Source organism: Rhineura floridana, chromosome 5 (assembly GCF_030035675.1).
Source record: "Rhineura floridana isolate rRhiFlo1 chromosome 5, rRhiFlo1.hap2, whole genome shotgun sequence".
NCBI classification, from domain to species: domain Eukaryota; kingdom Metazoa; phylum Chordata; class Lepidosauria; order Squamata; family Rhineuridae; genus Rhineura; species Rhineura floridana.
The window spans coordinates 102,701,087-102,720,124 of record NC_084484.1 but is presented as its reverse complement, the minus strand read 5'-3'; the positions used below and the strand labels follow the sequence as shown (position 1 = coordinate 102,720,124).

At 39.5% G+C, this 19,038-nt stretch overlaps 1 protein-coding gene across 1 annotated transcript in view; it reads right to left on the bottom strand.

The window, feature by feature from the left end:
- The window catches only part of PAXBP1 (PAX3 and PAX7 binding protein 1), a 40,855-nt gene that overhangs the window by 5,057 nt on the left and 16,760 nt on the right, over positions 1-19,038 (bottom strand). Inside the window, exons 5-16 of the mRNA XM_061627795.1 lie at positions 17,773-17,876; positions 15,507-15,727; positions 14,103-14,292; positions 8,713-8,836; positions 7,028-7,127; positions 6,520-6,635; positions 5,320-5,519; positions 4,584-4,728; positions 4,348-4,469; positions 2,991-3,067; positions 2,794-2,860; positions 510-656 (exon numbers count right to left, since the gene is read on the bottom strand). Coding sequence (XP_061483779.1) covers positions 510-656; positions 2,794-2,860; positions 2,991-3,067; positions 4,348-4,469; positions 4,584-4,728; positions 5,320-5,519; positions 6,520-6,635; positions 7,028-7,127; positions 8,713-8,836; positions 14,103-14,292; positions 15,507-15,727; positions 17,773-17,876 — 1,613 coding nt within the window. The remainder of the gene's footprint in view (positions 1-509; positions 657-2,793; positions 2,861-2,990; positions 3,068-4,347; positions 4,470-4,583; positions 4,729-5,319; positions 5,520-6,519; positions 6,636-7,027; positions 7,128-8,712; positions 8,837-14,102; positions 14,293-15,506; positions 15,728-17,772; positions 17,877-19,038) is intronic.

Here is a 19,038-nt window from a genome sequence, read left to right as displayed (position 1 = left end):
GGCAGAAAAAAGTAGCCTGCCCATACCCTCAGCAATTTTCAAGTGGCCCATGAGGAAAAAGGGTTGGGAACCACTGTTCTAATGCACACTGCTCTAAAGTTCCAGCAGAACTTCCTTCTCCCCTGGCTCCCACCACACTGCAGACGAAAGAAATGAGAATCTGGCTTCTTGTATTGTCTGAACCGGGAATCATGCTTTGCTTTCCCCAAACAAACCGCAAGTCGTCTGCCAAGAATACACTTTGGTTATTGCTTGTGGTTTATAAGGAGAGAAACAAACCAGGAGCCTGGGTTCGCATGACATGACAAGCCACACACTGGCTTGTTTTGTCTGTGGCACAGCAGCAGCAGGGCTGAAGGAACTTTTGAGCCATGTGCACTAGCATACTGATCCTTCACATTAAGGCATAGTTTCTTTTAAACTATAATTTAACATGATGTATGAAGCAGATCGCTAAAAAAGGATGCTTAAAAATAGAAACAGATTATTAAAGTGATGCATTTACTCACACTTTGAGCTTTCTTAATGCTGTCATCTCCATACTCAGAATTTTGGAAAGCCATGAGAACGTATCTATTTAGCAAGCCATCTATAGCTAACTCTTGTAGGGTTTTGTTGGAAAGGATTCCATACCACTGCAGAAAGTTTCCCAACAACTGAACACAGAGTAAAAAGTTGAAAATGAAAAGCAGAATAGAACTGTATTAACATATACATCTTTTACATGGGCAGATAGTCATTAGAGAATACAAATGAGAACATTTCCATTTTAAAATAATAATTTATATCTGAATTATATGAACCATTGGTATGCATATTTCCTGCAGCCCTATTGCTGGAGTTTGTTCTATCCTGGGATGAGATTCAAGTAAGTCAAAACTAGTACTTCTGTGGTGCAATTCAGCCAAAATTAAGTATATCTAGATACCAGTGATTTATATTAGAAAAATGTTATGCATGTGTATTCTTTCCTCCAGCAATAAGCGCTTTTTTATGGTGACCTATAAGCCACAAAACTTGTCCTGCTGCCATCAGAGAAGCAGACAGTGCAGTGGAGAGAATTCTTTATGTAGTCAACTACAGTAGGGCCCCGCTTTACGGCGTTCCATTGTCCGGCGTTCCGCTGATGTGGCGGCTTTCAATTAGGGGAAATTCCCCGTTTTAAAGCTGATTTTACGCTTTTGCGGCATTTTCGCGCGATGCGACCCATTATAGTCAATGGGTTCCGCTTTATGGTGATTTCCGCTTTACGGCGGGGGCCTGCTTCCTAACCCGCCATATATGCAGGGCCCTACTGTACAATGACTGATCAGCTACAGAAGTAAATTTGGTTCCAGTGTTAGAAGACACACTCCAAGAAATTGATAGTACTTTGAATGCTCAAGATGTTACCTGTCCTAATCAAAGTAATGAAGTTTATGGAATTGGATAAGGTAACAAATGATTTCTCACATCCCACCTGAGAGCCTCATGCATTCACAGGAGAACTAAATTTGCTACAACACACACACATATAACATTCATATTTAAAAATTTGTCTTGTGTATAGCTAAATCACAATTTTCCTTGTGAATTACAATTTTCTTATTATAGTTTTTGAAGTTTCAGATTCAGAACATAAACATTCAAAAATCCTTTTCCTTTAATTGTATGAGGCATTCACAATTTAAAATTACATGTAATGTTATCACTTTCTAAAATGCAATTGCCTTCTTTTGCTACATGTATAGATTAACGTTAAATAGACAATAGGGATGGAGAACCTCTTGACCTCCAGATGTTGACTCCAACTCCCATAAGCCCCAGTCACCATGGTCAATGGTGAGAAATTGATAGAAGTTGTAGCAAGCAAACTATATAAGCTGGGGTGGGGGCTTCTGCATTACCTTATGGGCAACCTTCCAGGGGCTGCATGCCATTGGTGGTGGAGGCAGATGCAAAACTGGGCAGATTAATGAATGTGACTCTTACCTTTGTACAGCAGATTACAATCCAGTCATGCAAAAATCAGTTTTACACACACACACACACACTCTCTCTCTCTCCATCCTCCTTCCAGGTAAGCAAGAGACATCATGACAGTTCAAGAACACATTCTGGCAGGCAAAAGCACTCAAGGATGGTGTGGCCTGAAGAAAGTTCTGAGGGCCAAACAGGCATGAGGAGCTGCATTTGGCACCTGACCCTGAGGTTCCCTACTCATACAGAGTTGGATCAGTAGGCCATGCAAGCAACCAATTTTTCTACTCTTCACCTCTTTCTGTCTGTGCAAGTTTTAACTAATTATCCCCTTCTCCAGCAGCCTCCCATAACAGAACACACACTGCACAGAAGGCCTCTTCAGCTGGCTTCTCAGTGAGCACAGGGATCAGCGATCAGGTGTACATGGCCTTCCACGAACACGGCCTTTGGAATCCAACCCACATGATGCAATCGACATGATAATCTAAAGGAAGGCTTGCCAATGTAGTGCCTGTAGGGGCACAAGCACCCAGGGAGGCCTTCCCTGGTGACCACATGGTCCCCTCCTCCCCAAAGTTTGGATTGAAAGAAACTGTTGTAGCCAGTAACTATGGTCTATGCTTGATTGCACGGCGTGTGTGGTACCCACAACAGTTTCACCAAATTGTAAGGCTGATGATCCCCATCTAAGCTGCAATGTTGGTTTGGAGCCAGCATACCTTCTTTCTTCCATAAGCAAATTATCTTTATACCCACTGTCAGTTACCCATTCCCAAAGAATACTTCAGGGGCACTACCTTTGTCTGAAATGTCATCTCTTTGCTAGCTCACCTTAACTGAAGACCAAAACTGTCGCTGGAAAAACAAATAAGGACCAGAGTTCTTGTTTTCTAAGACACTGAAAAATCAAAGAGATAAAGAAGCTTCAGTAGCATAGAAGATGTGAACTGCTGACATGATCCATTGCTATAATGCTAAACAATTCTGCTATCTAAGAACACAGAGTTGAAACCACAACACAAACTTACCTTTTAGGATAAAGTGGCATGAATACATCATCGTCTAGTGTTCTCCTCATTCTAAGCAAGAGGGCTTTTAGTAATGTCTGAAAGAGTTCAAATTTAACATAAGGTTTTGAAGTAATATTTTTTAACATTCATCAGACAAGGGAACTACAACTGTTTCTATCTTAAAGTTAAGTAACAAGTCTCTATTTATTTACTTACTAGATTTATATCCCACCCTTCCTCCCAGTAGGATCCCAGGGTGGCAAACAAAAGCACTAAAAACACTCTAAAACATAAAAACAGACTTTAAAATATATCAGAACAAAACATCTCTAAAAACATATTAAAACAAAAAACTTTAAAAACATGTTTTTTTAAAAAAGCTTTAAGAACATCTTAAAAGCAATTCCAACACAGATGCAGACTTCATAATCCAATTTTTATGTACTAGATTTTCTATATTTTTTACATAAAATACCTGTCCCTACCATCAAACATTTTGCATGTTGTTCCAAAATGCCCATGGGTACTAGTGTATTAGTTTTCTAGACTGATAAGAAAAATATTTCACATTCTTCAAGTCATGGATACTTCATGACTGCATGTCTTAAAGCGGCACAATTTGCAACAACTGTTGCATAAAAGTATCTAACAACATTCCCAGAAATAAGTAACAAATGAATTTAACGTAAGCAAAATAAAAACAGTCCATGAAACTGCACAAGAGTTTAATTTGCAGATGTGCAACAAAATCTTTCTAGTGAGGAAAACAATTTCATTCTTTTTTGTGTAACTCAGAGCAGTTTAAAGTTTTATCCACTGTTTATAATTGCCACATGGGAGTAATGTTAAAGTGCCTCTTTCATGTTTAAGTATCTTACATGTTTAAAACAAGCACATGAAAACCACACAAATGTGAATTGTCTGCAAAGGGATATTGATAACAGCGATGCATAATAAATAATATCTGGACAATCCTGAAGATGGAAACAGGGAGACAATGATGAACAGGTTGCCTAGAGTTGCTTGCTCAAGATGATTTTACACATCACTTACCTCTTAGCACACTTTATCTGCTCTTGTTGTGATTACAGAACAATTGATTAAAGAACCTTAAGAAGTAAATTTTTCCTGTTCTTTCAAAGCATGCTTAAATTAAGGACTTGAAATATAGAAAGGGGTTATTCTGAGATATTATTAAAGTGGAGTAAAAGAATGCCATTTTGCATCTGTTCTAAAAACCAGAGTCGTCACACTAGCTAGCTCAGCGGTTCAAAAACAAGGAATTTTGCAAAACTATGCTCAAACAAGATGGCTAAATGTGTTGATTTGAACCAGACATAGCAATCCTACAAACAAATTCAAGAACAGATTTTACCTGTGTGTTTTTGTTTTCTGCATGTACCACTGAAGGATAACCATTTATTAGTTTCTGGGTAATAGCTACCATCCTAGATGTCTGTGTTGCAGAAAAAGGGTCCCATACATTTTCAGCAAGTACTAGAAAAAGAAGAAAAAATAGAATCATGACTTCTCAAAACTGGCTATCAAGATGATATTGCTAAAAATTATTAACTGTTTTGTTTTTTAAATGACTGCATATTTATAAAGTACCTGTTAATTTAGGCAGAACCACTCTTTCCACAATTGTAGGCAATAATGAAACATCAGCATCATCTTTCTCTTGATCATATTCTTCACATCCATAAAAAAGCAAGGATTCAAACCATAACATACTCTCAAAGTCTTGGCACTTATCCTATTAAAATAAAACTGCAGGTATCAATTTGGGTTTTTTTTTAAAAAGGACCAATCACATGTGAACCATCTCATTTTAATATGCTAGTACAAATGTTTAGACTGTGTATCTCACTCTCAGAAAGTTCTTGTGGTACCTGGACCACCCTCATATTTTTTTAGGCTGCATTGGCAGTGATGCCAGGATATGTTCTTCAGTTGCCTATTTGCTAACTAGTGCATCAAGGCTGATCAGGCTATAGAAACCATTTTTCTGCATAAAAATGCCATCAAAGCACTGTCTCAGCAGACATAACAAAGCAGCTAGTTTCTGTAGTTTAGGCATAACATTTGGGCATTTGACTCAAGCATCAAGAAATTAGATAGGTAGCATGATGCTTAATTGGTAAATCAAGGACTTAGTTGGTAAATCAAGGACTTAGTTGGTAAATCAATTCAGTTGCAAACTACATTGTAGGGCCAATCTAGTATTGCATATGAGACAACATACCAATTAATTCAGAGTCATTTTGTAGGTACTTAATCCCTTCTACTTAACTTTGTTAAATAAGGCAAAATGGTTAACAGTGATCATGCTTCAATGTTCTCTCACCTCCAAAGGGTTCCAAGTAAGTAACTGAAGTCTTATTAAAGGATTTAACAGCTTAGGTAAGCAAAGGCCAATGTAAGCATCCTTGTAGGAAGATAAATACTTGTAACGCCATGCTTCAAACTGTGACTTGATGCAGTCAATAGAGGAAAAGTTTTCTAACACATCTTCAAAAACTTTGCTGGATTCCTTCAAAATGCGATCTAGATGGAAAATTTTCATTATCTTACACTGCATGAATCAATCTTCTGTTTTACTGGTTTACTTCTACAGTGTAGTTTACAAAACAAACTTTCAGACAAATAACCAAGAAAATAACTTCTTTATCACGTTTGGTTAGAACCAGAGTTAAGCAAGCACAAAGAGGCTGGCAGAAGTCTCCCCATGGCAGACTCCCCCAACCACCCAATGAGGAGATGGGGACCCTGCTGAATGGTGTGGCCTGGGATGGGAGCTGAGAGGAAAGAGGGAGATCCCCCAAAACAGTACTTTCACCTAATTTCTGGGGTCACTCCCTTTCTTTTCAGCTTCCTGTGCCACCGCATGGCTCATTCAGCAGTGTTTCCTGACCCTTGGTGGAGCATTTTTTTTGGGGGGGGGGACCACCATAGGGAGAAAGGGGTGAAGAGGTCAGCTTCCACCAGCCTTGTTATGCACAGTTAACTGTGGATCTAGCCCTTTCTATTGCTTATGTCCAGGCTTTTAAATATAATGAACTAAGTTATCGTTTTCTTCAGAAGCTGAGTTTATAACCATAGTGTTTATTTTCTGAGTATATCACTCAATTCATGAATGCCCCTTGTGGTGACAGTCACTTGAAAATATAGCCTCATGAAAGTAGTTCTGTGAGACAAAGAGTTTGTGAACAGTTCTCCCTCTACAGAAATATATTTAATTATGGAACTTAAAGCCTGCCTTTTGTCTAACACATCCTCAAGAGGGCTTACAACATCCCATACAATAAAATTCTTCCTTGTGATATCTCAAAGAAAAGCAAGAGTCACAAAAGAGAAGAAAGAGTAACAAGGGAGCAGCATTGGCCTCTGTCATGCTGTGGGTGAGATAATAATGATAACTCTACATTTAAGGTTGCCTTTATAGCGTAGTTTAAAATGGCATGCTGTTTAATCATACAAAATTTTCTCCTGAAAATAATAAGATTTAGATTTCTATGGCTGCTAACATTAAAGTGAACCATCTAACCTCGCTCCATATTGAAGTTTGTACTATCAGTTGAAGTTTCTTCATCATCACTAGAAAGGCCTTCAAGGTGATCAGCTATCTTCCCAGATTGCTCTCTGGCAAGTCTACGGCGAGCTCTATTAACAGGAACAGAACATGGTGGTATTATACTAAAGTTAGAAGCCATCCAACATGTTATATAACATATCTTATTTTATATGTTTAATACCTCAGCTCCTGAACATTTTGCGATTTTTAACTTCTCCTTAGTTTGAGATCCATCATATACCTAGTTGCCAATCTCCACCCCCAGCAACTGGTTCTTTATGGCACACTGTGTAAAACTCAAGCAATGCTCGACCTACAAGGCTAGTGACCCATTATTTTTTATGGAGCATTTATCTGCAAGCACGTAAATATGTGTGTGTGTGTGTGTAACCATATACTGTATAGAGAGTCATTATATGGAATACTGAAGCACAGAATATGTATTCCAATACATATAGGGGAAACCTAAATGCTGTTGTACCTTCTTGCTTCCCTTTCTGCAGTCCGTCTTTTTACATGTTCTTGGTACAGTGTTCTATCTCGTCCAAAAGAATCAAGATTTGGTGCCATCAGTGCTTTACCTGTAAGAGTACAAACACTGAAATTAGGACTCCAAAACTTCATCTCCTGTTACAGGAAGTATAATTATGACAGTGATGTGTGTGCGTGCTGTAATACATCTATACGTTTGACAATTATCATCCCCACCAACCCCACAAATAAAATGGTGGCGGCTGAATTATCTTCTGAAGAGATTACTAATTTGGTCCAATATTTGAATGCCTTCATCATTATGTGCAAACAAAAAATGTAAACCACTATCAAATCACTAAGAATTCTTCAGTACACAGAAAACACTTAAAAGACTTTTTATACAACATAAAAAGCTATGTTTGTATTAGAAAAAAAGTGTCCAACATTTATAAAAGAAGGAAGAAAAACAGCCCTTTAGCACATCTATAACAGGTCATATTTCCATTCTTGGTGAATGATACTGATGAGCAACAGGAATTAAATGATTTTCAATTGGTGTTAAGACAATTAGCACTGAAGCTGGCTATAACTTTATACCTAATGGTTGCCATTTGCTGAACATTTGAAAGCAAAAACTGTGGGGGATAGTGGGGTAAATGTAGCTTTCCTAATATCTACCAGCTTGGTTTCAAAAAGGGCATAAGATTTCACAGGAGAGACTCACTTTTGAACCATTAATTTTATTACAATGTTTTCCTAGCAAGATTGTCTTACATATGTAAAACAAAAATATTAGCACAAGAATTATTTGGTCCAATATATGAAGTATGGAAGGCATGACAAACTGTACCTTCCCCCCCTTTTTCCAAGCTGCAGAAACCAGTATTACTAAAATGTAAACTGCTAGCAAAATAACCTAAATGATTTTTAGGTTTAAAGAACATTCTAAAATATAGTTTCAGGGAGTGAACAAAAGACATACACATCTACAGGACCGGTACCAGACATGACTGGGCACCGGGGTGCCAGCTTGCTCCAGGCCTGCAGTGTCACACTCCCCAACACCGCCTCCCAATGCAGGCAGTGTGGGTCTTAAATAGGCCCGCCCACCCCACTTATCTCCCCCATCAGTATCAGTGTGCACACCTGCCATCACCCAAGATGGTGGCAGGGACATCAACCCATTAGGGACACCCCGGCCGCTACCTTGGGTGATGGCAGGCATGCGTATGCACGGATGCAGCAGATAGGTGGGCAGGCTTATTTAAGCCTACACTGCCTGTATCAGGCGTGGTGTGTTGCCTGTGAGCTCCTGCTCTGGGATCCACACCAGGGTTGCATCATTGGGTCCTGCAACCCGACGCTGGCATGTTTTGCAGAGCGAGAGCTCCATCCTCCCACTGTAAGCAGGGGCTCTTCATGGGCCCTCGGCCAGGACCCAACCTGGCTGTCTACTGTTGCCGGGCCTGCATACCTAATTCATAAAAAGGGATCAAAGCAAAATGCTACTGCTTTCAATCACTGAAACAGAAAACAGGAAAGGCACCTTAGAGTTGGAACTAGGATTCTTTAATCTGATTTTTTTCTACCAGATTTAAACCAGACATACTTTGTGGTTTCACTTTAAGTTAAAACTGCACTAAGTAAACAAGGTTGTTTAATGAATAATAAAAACCTTCAAGATGGACTGACTTGAATGGCTTGAAAACTCCGAAGATTCATCTTTAATATCATCTTGTCGTCTTTGGACAAGGCGGGAAGCTCGCTGTTTGTACAGCTGATGCATTGCTGATTCGAGTTCGTTAATCAGGAGCACCTGTAAAAATATAATACTCCGTAATAAAAAAAGTCTTCAAGTTTTAACTGTCTGGGATGCCACACTATTCCAAAGTGTACAGCTGCACATTTATTTAAGCTGCATCACTTTCTTTTTACTGTTTTATTTTAACAACTGACTGCTATTTAACTCAAAGCAAGTGCGTGGAAAAGAATGACAAACTACCTGACTGAAAGCAAAAGAGTAGGCCTGCAAAGAAGCCCACAACATTTACTAGCCTGCAAGAACATTTAAAAGATTGCCCTACAGTATATACTCATTAGGAAATTATTTCACTTGGGAGTAAACTGAAAGAAAAAAGGAACCCAAAGCTGCTCTGCTTGGACATCTGAGGGCAATTTTTACTTGCCATACATTATCAGATAAATGTCTACTTAAAAGCCCAAGAAAGAATAGGTTATGTTGGACCAAAAGTTAAGCACCTGTAATGAGGCTAAGAGTCAACTTTCCCACTCTCTCCTCCCTGTGTCAGCACTCAAACACCCCAAAATGCTCCACAAGTGTTGGGGGAACTCTGCTGAATGAGGTGGGCTGTGGTGGAGAGAACTGGTAAGATCCCCAAAAATGAGACAGAAGCAACTTGCCTTGCATTCTAAAAGTATTTTTTACTGTTTTACAGAATATTGCGATTTTAAATGGTTGCAAGCAGCGCAAAGTAATGCACAGGCACTAGAACTTAAAACCTGGATCATTCATCATATAAACAAACTTCCATGTGTTTGTTTATGTAAAGGGGTGTCCGTCTGATTTTCAGGGATCCCCTATGTGGCTAGTCACAATGCACAACTCCCCATCTGAAGCAGTTGCCATAGAGCTGGATTTCAAGCTGCCACATGTGACCTGCTTTTTTAATCTGAATCCATTCTCAATTCCTTTCCTTCTACTACTATCCAAGTAATTCCAAATTTGTTTAAACTGTTAATTGATATATTAATAAAAACTGTTCTAGCAGGGACTTTGTGATGACCTCACAGTACTTCCTGAAGCTATTTTAATTAAATGATTAATGCACAAGAATAAAAAACATTTTCTTTGCAAAGCAAGATAGAAAAGGCAGAACACTTCAAGGGGAAAGTGATCATGAATCTGCATATAGAAAACTGCAGGTGGTGTAAGGGGAAAAAAGCAGATTTAAATCTTGTGGACAGAAACCACAACTTTGTTTTTATTCAACAATTTTTTTAAAAAAAGGATAATGTTACAGAAAGGGCAATTTTAAAAAATTAAGCCTTGTAAACCAATGACAGAATGTATTTTCTTAAGGAACGGAAAAGATTCAGGGAGAACACTTGCATTCGTAACAGTCCAAAAGTAGTCACCAGCATGAGCAGATCAGACACCCTTTTTTTTGGCCTATTTTAGTTATTCTATCTATGACAATTCTGCCAACAGAAACTGAAGTATGATCAGCCAGACCAGGCTACTGAGAGGCTGAAAGCACTATCACATGGGTGCACTTCATCCTTCCATAGACATTGCACATGGTATCCCCTCCCTAAGCAGAACAGAATCCTCCTCAAGCTTCAAATCTAATCAAGCATTTATTTTCTTTGTCAAAATACGCAATTCAGACTTTGCCAATTCAAGGGAAGAAGGAAAGAGGCAGAAGCAAACATAAGAAAAGGCCATAGCCAAAGAAGGCAGGCAGGCAGAGTTATATACCTGGCGGTTGTTTCACAAGCAGGAGCCTCCTATGTGAGCAAGCTGGGCAAAGCTATACAGCTCTGCCCCACATGCTCATCACAATCCATAACACCCAATTGTACTGGTGCAAGATGAATAGGACTGTTCTTGAATTAGTTAGGATTCACCACTTAAATGAAGCAAAGCACACACACATTCAAAGTGTACTGCTAGCTACAATAAATTTATTATGTCATTTTCAGCCATATTAAACAAGTCTCCCTCCCCCCCACCCCCAACCTGAAAGCTAGGTTACCTATACTCAGTTTGTAACTTCACCGTTCTTTTGTTGTGCACTCTCTTATTTGTTGGAGAGCTTCTGGGTGATATCCAATGAAGTGCTTCTGCTAGCTCAAGGGCTTTGGGCTACACAATGAAATTTCCCTTACCTCTCCTGTACCTGAATGCCCCCTATTTGGGGACGGGGGGGGGCGCATGGAAGAGAGTGAGTTCAGTTGTGCAAGTGAAAATCCTTGCACTAGTACTTCACTAGATAGCGACCTCAAAGTTTTAGATGGAGCACAAGAGATGTTCCAAAACCATCATCAGTCTAAGCTCATTGTTTTACTAACAGAAATCTGGATTCAGACTGCCTCAGAAGAGAAATGGGGTAACCCGATTAAGACCTGCTAATAGTTCTCTGAAGAAGTCTACATTTCGCCCACTTACAGTGCAATCTCAAGCAAGTTTACTCAGAAGTTAAGTCTCACTGTGTTTGATGAGTCTGACTACCTAGTTACCAAGTTTAGGATTGCAGGCAGTTTTAACGTTGTTCACTTTTGCCGTTATACTTCTGCATCTGAATATATTAGTTTTCTATGCTAATATTATCATGATATTTTCATTAAAGATACAGGCTTGAATCCTAACTTCTATTCATAGAACAGGATATTCCTACCTTCCCCTTTCCTCTACACCCCATGAAAGTCTGCTCCTAAGACTGGGGGACTCTCAAACAGCACATGGTGAGGGGATGTGAAGTACGAAGGGGGAAATCATAAAAAAACCCAGGGACTCACCCACTGCATGAGCAAAAGAGCCTTCCATTTGCACAATTACACCTTTAAATCCAAGCCACAGAAACTAACAACATTTTTAAAAAAATTATCACTGGAGAATGGGTTCTAAGATTTTATTTTTTTGTGAAAGTATTATTTGGACTTGTTTTCCCTCCTTCTTCTGTAGTCTTTCAGGATACACTCAGGTCTGCATTTTAGACATTGATGAGAATTTTTACATAAATGATTTTAAACTTGTTTATTATTCTAACTTATGTTTTATTGGATTGTAACATATTTAAATGTTACTTAAGAGAGTACAGAACGTGGTACAGAAACAGGAAAATAAATTTCAAAATCTAACAGTGCCAGTGCAAAGCAGCTTGCAGAGTCACTTTCTCTTCCCCTCCTCACCACTATAGCCCCATGAAAAGCCTCTCCAGATGGCCAGGGGTACTTACTGAATGTTGTGGGCTCTGTCCAACAGGGTGCAGTGGGAGGGGGAGATTGTCAAAATTGGGCAGAGGAATCTTGCATGAGTAGGAGCTCCACTGGTACCAGATCCTTTTGTCCAGTTTCAACAATTTTTCTATCACCCACAGTCCCAGACATAGTGCACAATGTCAGCAGCTTCCCCAGAGAGGCTTTTGGCAAGGTTTAACTGACAGTTTAATGGATCAATCAGGGGGACAAGTGTGTTACTAGAATATGGAATGTAAATGTAAATGCTGGGTAGTTCCACTAGCACAAGGTCTTCCTGCTGTGCAATGAAGCTTCCCATCTCTTTCCTCTCCCTGCACACCCCCTAAATCTGTTCTGGGGATTCCCCCATGCCTCCAGAACAGATCTGGGGAGGACATGGGGGAAAGAGAAGGAAAATTCTGTTGTGCAAATGGAAATACTAGTACTAACATTAAGTTCACTATAGTTTCCACTTCCACCAATATCTCCAAAACCACTGCAGCTCACATTTCCACTAATTTCTTTTCTTTCTTTTTTTTTTTTAAAAAGAGGCTTTGGTAATACACATCTATTTATATAGATTCAAACTAATGACTAGCAGAAGGCACATTAACATATCCAGTAAAAATGCTTTAACTGGTTACAACTATATTCAAATATATTCTTCATGGCAAACCTATATAGGTAGCATCAGTTTGGCTCAGTGGAAATGTAACTCTGCTTGATTATCTAATCAAGGAACCCCGCTCCCCCAGGGCTCTTCCCCTCTGCTGTAGTCATCCCCATGCTTTCAGAGCTCACTATAGTTAGCAATATTATGTGCACTAAAGTTTTCACTAATCATTGTTAGTGCCAGGCCAGTTTGCAACCATGATTAGAAGTAGATTTGCAAACTGCAGTGTGGCATTAGCTACCATTAGTGAAAAGGAATAAATATTGGTAACTGCAGTTAGCTCTGAAACTGAAAGTGGCAAGGGGAAAGTGTTTGTGTGATAGAGGAGGATAGATTGTGTGAGAGGGGAGCTCACATGGCCCTCACAAGAGCTTAGGTGTTTGGGCAGTATTGTTTCAGCACTGAGCCTATGAGAATAACACCATAATCTTGATAATCTCAGTCTTGCTTAGACAAAAGGGATATATTAATGATGGGTGCCTGCATATCCCATTTCTTCTTTCCTTCCTGATCATACTGAATTTGTTTATCCAAATTTTCTAGGCCTTGCTTGGATTTTCTTCTGGTACCCTTCCTCCTTTGCAAGAATTATTTTAGTATATTATTTACAGACGAACACAGATATGAAGCTAAAATTTATGTATTTATATGGTACCATCAACGTGCATGGCACTTGACAGAGCACAAGTCTGATCCCTATCCAGACAGGTTACAATGTAACATAATCAAGAGCAAATTATCACCACAGCAAGGTTAAAAAGAATTCTAACTCAGTTTTATTTAGGTTTTATATTTTTTAACTAAACCATGGAAATAGCAAATTCATCCTGAACTTGCAGTGCAAACCTATGCCTATTTATTCAGACCTATGTCCTACTGTATCCAACGAGACTTACTCCCAGGTTACGTGTATGGATTAGTAAAGAATTGCTGAAAATAACATTTATAACAAAGGGTACCTGGCACTTGATACTTATTAGAACCCCCCCCCCCCCGCTTTTAAAAAACAATAATCCTCAGCCTGGGTTTCCAACATGCCACTGAAAACCAGGGTTTTAAGTGTCCTTATTTAACCAATCCTAGCTGCCAAGGAACCGTTATGTGTACTCCGTACGTGGACTCAGTGTTGTTGTAAGTATTTTTCATACTCAGTGTGTCAAGAACCAGGAAATGCAAATTAAAACAACCAGAACCTGAGTCATAACTGAGAACTACAATGGTTTCCTGAGATAAAAATCTGCCAAGAGTGAGAAAACTGGAATCACGTTATTATCAACGCTGTTGTACTGCAACAATGACTTACATTGCTTTCACCACATTTAAAACCAAACCTTCAAACATGTGCTGATGATTCACTGTCATGTATAAGAGAACTGAGCACAGACTAAACTTCGTTACTGAAAAAGATGAATATATTTTGCATTCTTACCTTTTCATTGAAACACTCAAGCAAGTCTTGGACATACCCTCGCATTTCTTGCAGAAATTTATACCGTTCACCAACACCCCCAGAAGACCCTTCCAATCTTTCAATTGTCTTGGTAGAGTCATCACGGCTTTGCAGATGCTTCTCATGTTGTTGCTGATTTGCTTTGTGAAATTCTTTCATTGAGTCCAACCTAAACGTCAATGGACACATATATTTACATCCCAAAGCCTATTGTAAGCTGCAGTGTGTGTGTTAGCTTTCTTATAACAAACCACAAAATCTGACATTAACATTTTAAAGTTGCATTCACTGCATCAAAGATAAGGAAACTGTGGCCTTCCAGAAGTTATTTGATTACAGCTACCATCATCCCTGATCACTGGCTGGGACTGATGGGAGTTGTAGCCCAACAACATCTGGATGGCCCATTTCTCTAGCCTCACACTGTGTTGAGAAGTGGCTACTCCACCCTTGAAATTTGTGCTTCTCCAATCTGCCCCAACATCCATCGACCCTAAAACTTTTCTCCAAGTAGCAGAGTACACAAACCCATCATATTTTTCTTTACCCCCCAAAGCATCCTCCACGCTCAAGACTATTGCTTTTATTCATCTTCCAGCTGGTGCATGGCACACCTAGGGATTCTTGCTGGACCCTCCCCCAACCACACACAAAAGTGGCTGTTTCTTCTTAATTTCATCTCATTCTTGAATTGCCTGGGAGTCATATGCACTATATATTATGTAGATAAAGCACACAGGTTAATTTGTGTGTCTATCACACATTTCCTTCCCAGTCTGTGTCTTGACACAATACTCAGTCTCCTTAATTCCTCTTGGTCTCAGCAGAAATGAGAGGCACACAGCAAGTTCTTTAAGCTTAACATTAAGAGCTTGTTAACTTAAAATACATAACCTTAGATCTAAGGTGTCATAATTTTTCTATTAATTTGACTCACCTTCAAATCATTAAGATACTTGTTTACATTAAGAAGCACATGCAACTGTTAACCCTTGATACTTTGAATTTCAATTGAATATGTTATAGTGCTTAAAACTTCTAAAACATAATTTTAAGCCTGTTTAAAATGTTTATGTATTCAGAAAAGATTTATACTTTTCATAAAAATATAATATGGTAAGCTAAACATCACAGTCTTTTCAATTCCTTTGCTACAAAATTATTTTTCAGTGTCCAGAAGATGCCCCAATCTTCAACATGATTGAATAGTTGCTGTATGGTCATTTCCAGAGAAGTAATCCAGGCAGCTTTTTGAACATAAGTTTGTTTTCTTCCTTTTTATAGTGAGGATCTGTGAGCTTCCGTGGATGAAATTCTGCATCAGCCCCCCAGAGTGAAACCTAGAGGACAGGTCTTAAACTTTAAGAAGCTGGTCTGCCCTACCTGTCTTTAAGCTGTTTCTTTACCAAATCAATAGTAACAGGACTCATCTCATTACTGGGAGTTTTGAAAGGTATTGTATTATCTGATTTTTGAGATTTTGTCTCTGATGATCCATAAGCAGCATATGTGTAAGGAATGCCGTAAGATGAACCATAAGGCATTGTCTGGTAAGTATTCTGGTAGTACAGGTTATTCACTTCTGCAGGCTGACTTGCTTGTACCTATAGGAACAAAATATATGTGATATGCACAAAACTGCTATCATACAAATCTTATGATAAAACCAAGGTAAAATCGTACACGCCAGTTTTTGGCCAGCCCAATCATGTATTTTCTGTGCATACAAGCACTTGTAAGGAAAGAAACACCTCAAAACATTCATCATGTCACAATAATACAGGGACATATCACAGCAAAACAGGATTTGGTTAGAGAATTTGTCCTTTCAGCTCTATGTACATCCCTGGTCTGCAAATTGTTTCACTGAGGTAGCATTTTGATGATGGGAGCCCCCTTCTTCTATTTCCACTATTCCCCCTTTACAAGCAACATTAATCAAAATTACCAAACACACCCTGATTGTTTTTAAACTATTTTGTCACTGGCACTTAAAAAAAAAGAATCCTGTTTAGGATGATAAATTAAAGTCAATACAGCCACAACACTTCTGCTTTATAAGATCTTGAAGTACCACTGGGTTGAATTCAAACTAAGTTAACTGAAAGGAGGTCCCATTCTAATCAATGGTTAAGTTAGACATTACTTAAGCCCAGGGAACCAATTTTGGCTACACAGGCCAGATCCTTATCAGGATCTGCCTTGCAGGCCAAATTTAACAGGTGGACAGGGCCACTCACCTGTCAATCACATGGCACCATTATAACATCACATGATTAGCAAGAGGATGGGGCACCCACCTGTCACAATCTCTTTAGCTTCTCTGCAATTGGGGAGTTCAAGGGGGAAGTGGGGACTTGCAAAAGCTGTTGCCAAATCTCCCCGTACTTCCCTTTTAATTCTCTGCTATTGGGGACTTAAAAGGAGGGGGGCAGATTTAGAAAAGCTCTTCCAATTGCATTTAATTGGTTGATCTGAAGAATTAAAAGGGAAATCCCCCTGGAAAATGCTTATGCAAGTCTCCTCCTTCCCCTTTAACTCCACGATCACAGAGGCTAAATGCATTTTCTAAGTCTTCCTGCACTTATCTTTTAACTGCCCAATCACAGAGACTTTAAGGCAGCCCCTATGCTCCTGTTTGAGAAAACAGAAGCACAGGACCTGCATTAAAACCACAAAAGCCTTTAGGAAGCAGTGTGCAAAGGGTGTTTTTTCACAGGGTTTTAATCTCTTGCTCAGTTGGTGAGAGAAGATTAAATCCTGCTACTTTGGCTGTGTGATCTTGTTCCCTACTGGGAACAGGATAACACAGCTAAGACAGGATTAAATCCTGTCCTTCCATCCATCAGTGGTATCAGCTGATGGGCATGGTTTAGAGAAAATGGTCTTACAAGCAAAACTGGACCCTTTGGGGGGTTGTGTTTAGCCTGGCAGTGCCCCACACATGGTTAAGCTCCATTGATTTCAATGGGAATAAAGGTCAACTAATGGACAGATCAATCCAACTCCCCCCTTACACTGAATGAGGGGATGTTTGGATGAAATAGGTGTCCCTCCAACTAACTCATCTGAATGAGCCAGGTTCCCACTAGATGCCGCCAATGCGTTGGCCCCAACCTTCCCCCCCTTCTGTCCAGCAAATGTACTTGTGGGATTTCAGGTGGTGGTATCCCTACTGGTAGGAACTAGCAGAAAGCCCTGAAATGTGCTGCTGCAGGGGCAGAGCTAAACTAGCCCAGGATCCATAGTCAACCTCTTTGCCACTGTGAAACAGTATCAGGTCCAATCATCCTGCCACACTCATCTTCTGTTACAATGAGCAGCAGGGCTGCAGATATACTGGTTGCCCTGCCACTCTATAAAGCCCTGCTGGTGGGCGTGGGAGTTTGAATTTTGCCATTAGTCTGGATGTAACCCATTATGTTTTTATCAGACCGTGGTCAAGTACAAATGGGCCTGTTTGAGAATGGAGTGAATGTGAGGAAGAGTGAAACATCAGAACATGGTCATCCCCAGAATTAGCTACCATCTACACCTCACTTCTCCCCTCTTGCACTGTCAGTAGGACATAAGATGGCAATTTGGGAACTAGGTTTGGCCAAAGGAACATCACTTGTTACCGTAATTTTAGAGTTATTTGAATACATGCCTGAGGTATATTAATGCCTTTACGTATCTGTTCTTGCTCCCATCGACTGAGTTCTTCATCCTGTTCCCCGGCAATTAGAGCTTCATCATCACTTCCCTCGATACCTGAACAGAAAGGAAAAACAATCAGTAGGAATAACACACTAAATGGAAGAGGAGAAAATAGGAACACAATATTCAAAGCTGCACTGCCCTCAATGAAAAACATGTGGCCCTTTTTCAAGGGGCAATTCAATCTGGAGCGTGTGGTCTTAACCCCACTCTGTTAAGTGAACCAGGCTGCACATAGGTATTCTTGAGAAAAGGAGATTTTTGCAAATTCCTGTAAAAATAACAACCTGATCTCCACTTCTTGCACTAAGGTGTAGAATGGAACTCTGCTATCTGCCAGACTTTTCACTTCTCCTAAAATTGTGACATTAGCTGTAGCTTAAACATATCAAAATACTCATGAAATACGTATTTTGATATATATCTTTAAATCACAGATTAATGCAGAAGCAAAACAGAATTATGGAGAAAAACATGCAACAGTGACATATGTCAGAAAGATATATTCCAGCCCTGCCTTGCTCCAAATGACTCAGTAGCTACTGTGACACAACTGATATAAGAGGGAGTTGAACTGGGATGCTCAGATGTTTTACACTGCTATTAAAATAATTCAGACTGGGACTCAAAGAGCTGACTAGGTTCATCGAAGGTCATTCTGCTAGGCCAGAAGATTTCTTGCCTTTTTTTCTTACAACAGCTGAACTTCATGCTATATCATAAACAACTTTTAAAATCCCCCTCAGTGTCAAAAATAATTTGCCATTCAGCTTGGGGTAGGGCTACTCTTCAAGAAAACTAGAACCCCACTGGATCCATATAACTAGTTTCATGGGTTTTGGGAGCTTGGTCCATATGGATAATAGCATGCAAATAACACTTTTCCTGGTTGTCCAAGAAAGTAGACGTTGACCCATGCAAGAGTTGGTTATGAATCCCGCTTCCCAACATTCACCTGATCCTCAACATATCTTATACTTAATATATATAATCCACTGCTTGAGGTTTAGAAAGCTTCAGTGCATGTACAGAAGTTAGGCATAAATCAGAAGCCTTGTTTATTGTATAAACAAGACTGTCTCTGCTATCTGTATCTAGTGCAATTTTTACACCTAATGAACATCTGGGAATTGACAGTGACTCAAACGTTATGATTCACATCAAGCTTGGCATTAAGCAAGACAACTTTAGGCTTATGTACTCCCTCTGCCTAAGA